The sequence below is a fragment of the Molothrus ater genome, chromosome Z, assembly GCF_012460135.2.
Source record: "Molothrus ater isolate BHLD 08-10-18 breed brown headed cowbird chromosome Z, BPBGC_Mater_1.1, whole genome shotgun sequence".
Taxonomy (NCBI): Eukaryota; Metazoa; Chordata; class Aves; order Passeriformes; family Icteridae; genus Molothrus; species Molothrus ater.
In genome coordinates this window covers 23,331,040-23,338,158 of record NC_050511.2, presented here as the reverse complement: position 1 = coordinate 23,338,158, position 7,119 = coordinate 23,331,040, and the positions used below count along the sequence as shown (strand labels likewise).

Sequence of the window (7,119 nt, the reverse complement as noted above, 5' to 3'; positions counted from 1 at the left end):
TAATTATTAGAATTAAAGCAGGGTATGAAGGGAAAAAATACATTATCCTTTTATACAACATCATAAAATGTCAAAGAAAAATAAGCAGAAATATTACGTTATTTTTACTGTCATGCATCAAGCCCATGTTTATATTCTGCCATCAACAGTAACCAAACAATTTCTCCTTGCTATTCTTTCAAAATGGTTTATATTGGAGTAACCAATTTTGAAAGTTTAGTTGTTAAAAAAAATATAAAGAAACCCCTTACTCTTCACTAAGGAGAATATGTGTGTTTCTGTAGAAACAGCCAGGCAGGAAAGCAAAGGTAAACTATCAATCCCTCACTATGCAGAAACTTTCTTACCTGTTTGTCCTTGAAACTTTCTTACCTGTTTGTCCTTGCTCTTGCTGAATAATTCTTCAATTCAGAGTTGCCAGCTCTAATCTTATAGCTTGTAGTAGACGACAATAATTTTGTAGTCTTTTTGATGTTCAATACCTCCAGTATGATTAAAGTTAATAAAATTATACCCCAATGTCTCTTTATGGTAACATATGTGAGTTGGTAGTTGTAATTGTTTTTCCTGTTTCTGAATGTTCTGCTGTATTTCTGCATTTGAAACCTTGCTAATTTAAGTAAATAACCCTTACCTCCCACTCCTTAAACGAGACCTTGATGCAATTGCTAACCATCTTAGCAAAACCCACCTCAGCAGTCCTGCAGTACTATGCTTTAGCCTTGCTCTTGTGTCCCGAGCTGTGCGTGATGGTATGTTCCAAGTGTGCCCAGATTTGGATACCTGCTGAAGCCAGGTGGCTCTCAGTGTGCAGCTCCTGACTGATTAGCCTGCCCACACAGGTAAGAGCTGCTGCTACCTGATACAAGCCAATCACTCCAAAGAGAATTTTAGATTGCAATTTAGATTAGGCATCAACACTTAATATGCCCTACAAAGGATTAAAAGAATGGAAGAACTGAGTATAAATGATACATAGCCAAACTAAGAAACTATTGTTAACCACTGCTACTGGTTGAATTATGACTGAGTGCAACTTTCACTGTTAATGTAAGACAGGCACACATGCTTATGTTTAGATTCCTCAAGAGCTGAACTTTAATACATTCAGAAATACATGGCTATTTAAATACCAACCCTTAAATAAACTTTATCTCCAAATTACTACTTTGGGAAGGCAGCATGAACTTTCAAATCACAATATCATGCTGGCCTGACAGAATCACAAGAGGCAACACTGCCTTACCAGGGACTAAGATCCATAATGCTGCCAGAGGGTAGCCCATGTCAAGAACATGGACCATGGCCCACTGTTACTTTCTCAAGTGGGTACAAATGATACCACAAGCCTAAAAAAAAGCAATGTGAAGAGCTGTCCCTGAAGAATACCCATGAGCAGATGGAAAGCTGTGGGTAGGAGTCAGAGACTGAAGCAACAAAGGGAACCTTTGGCTGGGCTCTGCTACAGCCACCTGACCAAGGGGAGCCCATGGACCAAACCTTCCTGCTCCAGCACAGGAGGCATTGTGCCTGAGGGTCGTGGCCTGCAGGGGAACTCAGCCACCCCAGCAGCTGTTGGGAAAGTAGCTTGGAGGGCTGAGGCAATCGAGGAGACTCCTGGAATGTGTGGAGGATAACTTCCAGAGCCAGGTGACAGCCCTGCCAGAGGGAATGTGGTACAGGATCTGTTGGTCACCAGTGCAAGTGAGCTAACTGGACACCAGGACTGGAGGCAGCCTGGGCTGCAGGGAACATGCACTGCTGGAGTGTGCAGCCCTGAAGGATAGGGCTTGGGCAAGGAGTAAAAGTTCAGCTCTTGAACTTTAGGAAAGCAGACTTCCAGTCCTTTGGAAACCTAGTCTGTGGGATCCCCTGACAGACTGCCCTCAGGGACAAGGGAGTAGAAAAGAGCTGGCAGATCTTTAGGGAACTCTTGCACAGAGCATGAGAGCTGGAAATCCTCAGGAGCAAGAAATCAGCCAAGGGGGGCAAGTGACCGGCATGGCTCAGTAGGAATTTTCTGGTCAAAGTTAAGGGAAAGAAACCAGGACAGGTGACCTAGGAAGAGTTTAGAGATGAAGCACAGCTGTGTAGGGAGGCCGTGAGAAAGGCCAAGGCAACAAAACTGGAACTGAACCTGGCAAGGGACACAAAGAATAATGGGAAGGGCTTCTACAGGTACATTAACCAGGAAAAGAAGGTCAAAGAAGGGGTACCCTCTCTAATAAACAGCACTGGAAAACTGGAGAACTGGTAACAACAGAAATAGAGAAGGCTGAGGTTCTTAACAACTTTTGCCTTAGTCTTCAATGGGAAACTCTTCCCACACCTCTTGACTGGATGGATAAGAGGATGAGGACTGGGAGAGCCAGGTCCTTCCCACTGGAAGAGACGGTGAGTTTTGTGACCACCTGAGGAACCTGAATGTACCCAAGGAGATGCATCCCAGAGTCCTGAGGGAATTGGCTGCTGTAGTTGCATGGCTACAGGAAGGCAGGTCCTGTCTGACCAAGCAGTGGCTTTCTGTGATGGGTTGACTGCATCAGTGGGTAAGGGAAGGGTTACAGATAGCATTTTTCTGGACTTCAGTAAAGCCCTTGACACAGTCCCCCACAATATTCTCTCCAAACTGGAGAGAGGGATTTGATGGGTGAACTATTAGGTGGATTAGGAATTGGTTGGAAGGTCGCATCCAGAGGGTCATGGTCAATGGCTCAGTTCCAATGGACAAAGAGACAGGTGGTGTCCCTCAAGGACACTAAACCAGTGTGGTTTAGTATCTTCATTAATGACATAGACAGAAGGATGAAGCAATTTTGCAGATGACACTAAGCTGAATTCACTCGATACCATTCAGAGGCACATGGACAAGCTCTAGGAGAGGGCCCATGGGAATCTCATGAGGTTTAACAAGGTCATGTGCAAGGTGCTGCCCGTGGGTCAGAGCAGCCCTGGTACCAGCACAGGCTGGGGATGAACAGATCCCAGCAGCCCTGCCCAGAAGGAATTGGGGGTGCTGGTGGCTGAGGCTGGACATGACCCAGCCATGGGCACTCCCAGCCCAGAGAGCCACACGTGTCCTGGGCTGCATCCAGAGCAGGGTGGGCAGCAGGGCCAGGGAGGGGATTCTGCCCCTCTGCCCTGCCCTGCTGAGACCCCACCTGCAGGGCTGCATCAGCTCTGGGCTCCCAGCACAGGAAGGACAGGGACCTGCTGGAGGGAGTCCAGAGGAGGCCACAGAGATGATCAGAGGGATGAAGCAGAGGGAAAAGGCTGAGATATTTGGGATTGTCCAGTCTAGAAAAGAGAAGGCAAGACTATTTACAATGGCATGTAGACACAGGACAAGGGGGAATGGGTTTAAACTGAAAGAGAGTAGGTTTACATCTGATATTAGGAAGGAAATCTTTATTGTGAGCTTGGCGAAACACAGGTTGCCCAGCATAATTTTGGATGCCCCACCCCTGCAAGTGCTCAAAGCCATGTTCAACAGGGATCTGAACAACCTGGTCTAGTGAAATGTGTCCTATTCCATGGCAAGTGGGTTTGGAACTAGATGATCTTCAGGGTCCCCCTCCAACTCAAACCACTCTATGACCCGCCAAAGACTGGTACCAAGAGTTATTGAACCACTTGAATGCTGAAAAATATAAATTACTACCTGAAGCTCCACAACTATCCTTATTATACATGTTTCTGGGCTTCACTGCTAAATGTATAAAGTACTCTATGGAGGCAGAAAATACTCAGCAATGTGTGTAACTTACACAGCATTAATGTGCTTTTCTTTGATTTATACTGTGGTATGAGATGCAATTATTGTTTGTTTTCTCCTTTACAATCAGGGCCAAAGCTTTTACAGTTCAGTCTTTTCTCAGGATGCATGTTTCTGTACCTTTTCCTCACGATTTTCTCACTGGGTCTTAATATTAAAGATTATCTGTTGTCTGCAGTTTCCCTGAGACAACAGTAAAACAGTTTCCCTGAGACAACAGTAATTCCTAGAATTAATTTTTTATCTGTTTGAATAGCTTTTACATCTCAGTTGAAAACTAATTCAATAGCAAACTTACTGCAGGATTAGGACTTCAGAAAATAATGTGAATGTTGATTAAGAACATGTACATTTCCCTTGAGGGTGTAAGATTCTTGTTTGGTTTTGGGTGCTAGAGCAAACTCTAGAATCACATTTCTCACAGAAGCACAAGATAACTGCCTTAAAAACCTAACCTCTCTTTAGCATTTGGAGCCTCTTTTTAATTCTACTAAATTTAAACAAAAAAATCAGAAGAATTTAGTGTGAAGCAAGACAACACTTTAGAAAAAGCAGCATTTTGTATAATTCTAAACTAGAACAGCACTAGTTGGGCATCTAAGGACCATGCAAAGGTCCTGATTACAGAGAAAGGTTACACTTATTCAAGTATCTTCTCTGTAGCAGAGCCATAGTAGGAAAAAGCATTTTGGGAAGTGAGGAGAACCGATAAGAAATGAAAATGCTCAGCATCTTCATCCTGCCATGCAACCAGAATGTGAAGGGAAGGTCAAAATCAGTGACCTGACAAAATCACTGAGCTGTATCAAGAAAAGTGGGTACACCAACTGGTGCAAGGCTATTGGTCTTCCCCAGCTTAGTTCAGTTGATATGGCTATGAATTTCTCTTTGCCTCAAGCCCTGGTTTATACAAAGTTGGGAAATGTTTTAGTCTAGTTTAAGAAAGAAATTTGAAATAAAGCTGAACTATTCATTAAGCTAGATGACAGTATTTGCCACAACAGTCTAACAATCAGTATTTCATTTAATACACATTTGAACAATTCAATCAGTATTTTATGAGCAGGCCAATTTGAAAATAGGCAGCTGTTGGCTTTGTTTATTAACAAAAGTGTAACCGCATAGCAATTTCATAGGAGTACAAACACTGGCTACTTTTACAAGAACAATTTGCTGATATGTGTATAGGGTCCACCTTGTTTGTATTTACTTCAGGTAACCAGGTATATACAATACCAGCATGTCTGTTATCAATTTTCTACCAAAACAAGAAAGAGGGAGCCTCTGTTCATAGGCACTACTTTATTAGCATCTTAACAAAATATTTGAGAAAATGACAGTAGGTAGGAACAATGTTCTCAGTAGAGTTCAGGTTCACAAGCATTTCTAGAAAACCATTTTGCTTTACTTACTGTGTTTTCACACACCAAAATTCTCTCTGAACCACATACTCATTGTGTATGTTGCTGGAACCCACCTGCCATTTGAACTCAGTTTTCAAGCAGTGTGATTTCCATTGAACTTTATTACCTAGTATTTGTCCACTATGGGTGTAGTGGAAGCTGATGGGGAAGGAAGGTAGTGGGGGGAGGGAAGAGAGAGGGAAGGACTAGGGTAGAACAAATGGGAAATACATTTAAAAGCGCAGGTAACTGACAGTAAAATATATGTTCTTTGGTTAGCAAGCAGAAAGAAAGGAAAGGACTTGCATACATGATAGATACGCACTAGCATTCTAAAGCAGAAGACAAGAATGTCAAGAGTGTATTCTTTCCCCACTGCCAGATGGAAGGGCTATTATTATAAATGAAAGGCAGCAGTAGTGGATGCCAGGCACTTTTTTTGTGTGCCAGATTCTGAAGTCCAGATGTAAGCAGGTTACCCCTGGGACAGGACAGGCTTCAGCTCCCGCAGCAGAACAGAACCAATCACAGTTTTCTCAGTGTTTATGATGAGCTGTGCTGTAGAGCTCTCCTTCAGCTCCACTGTGACTAGCATCAGTGACCCACTGTGCACAGTCTTAGCTGCAAACCTGGAGGGAAAAGGAAATAAAAAAGAAAAGAGAAAAATCACTGAGGTGATTTTAAAATCTTAAGGTCAAAGACAGCTAATGTTTCTTTCTGCAAGAGTTAAATTAGCTCAAATATAATAAAATACTTCTAAATTCATAAATTCATTTCAGGGGATAAACCATAAAACCTCCTGTAAATTCTTCAAACATAATTTATGTAAATATTTTTGCATTTTATAAGGGCAAAGAAGTATCATGCAAAATTTTGTATTTAGGAGTACAAACTAAATCTTATTTAAATAATTTTTAATGTAAATACTGATTCTTCAGTTCATCTACAATATTCATACACACTGACAACCTGACTACAGCTGTATAGAATTTTCAAAGGAGTTTCATTAGTTGGTGCCCCAAAGACAATACAACTATGTTAAATGTAGTAGAACATATATAAAAAGCCAAACCATTGTACTTACTAAAATATGTCTCCTCCTGTAATCCCAGAAATTAATTCAAACTAAAACCAGTCAAAATTATAAACATATGAAACAATCACTTTGAAAAGACAGTAGCAGCAAGACAGTTATTCTGTGAATTTATCTCCAGAACCATAAAAATGTGGCCAATATTTTTAAACATTTTATAATTATTAAAAATCCTACAAAGGAAATAAAAAACTACTAACCAATCAGACAGACAAAAGTTAGGACTAATGCACCATTACTAAATTCCAAGACATGAAGAACCCACTAATTACAGGGAATTAAAAGCAAAACTAGCCTTTTAAGCACCACAATTGACTGAAAAGCCATTTTAGGCACAATGAACTTCTGTCAATCCTGTTAATTCATTCTGTGCGCAGAGCCAGGCCCAAGAGACAGGAAGCAAGGATGGCAACAGCGTCCATCTTTCCATCTTCCACAAGGAGCACAACACGCTCTCCCCCCTTCTTGGTTACTTCTCAACAACAAAGTTGCTGCACATGGGCTTTTGAAAACACTAACAAGTGTAGAGCAGGTCTGTGACCCCGTCTGACCCCACTTTGCAGGGCCAATCTCCCCTCCTCTTTCTGAATGACACGTGTCTGAATCAGAGCCATCTGCCTCAATTTGCGCAACATCTTCAGTCACAATAGGACCCAGTTAGCCCTGACAACAGCTCACAATACAGAAAAATCAAACTGCTGCGTTGACAGCACGCTATGGGCTATTCAAGAGCAAACCAACTGGTCAGTGTCTCCTGTCTGACAATCAGCATGGGCCTTGCAAAGCGCCTACCCAAGCCCTTGGGGATCTGTTTAATTACCATCAACATAAAGGAGGGAGTTTATCAG

General features: G+C 42.1%; 1 protein-coding gene across 3 annotated transcripts in view; it reads right to left on the bottom strand.

Moving 5' to 3' along the window:
• Nucleotides 1–5,062: 5,062 nt before the first annotated feature.
• Nucleotides 5,063–7,119, bottom strand: part of AP3B1 (adaptor related protein complex 3 subunit beta 1) — a 153,012-nt gene continuing 150,955 nt past the window's right edge. For all 3 annotated transcript variants that reach the window (XM_036403598.2, XM_054517948.1, XM_036403597.2), the window contains one exon: nt 5,063–5,807. In XM_036403598.2, the coding sequence (XP_036259491.1) occupies nt 5,654–5,807 (154 nt within the window). In that variant the 3' untranslated portion in view covers nt 5,063–5,653. The remainder of the gene's footprint in view (nt 5,808–7,119) is intronic.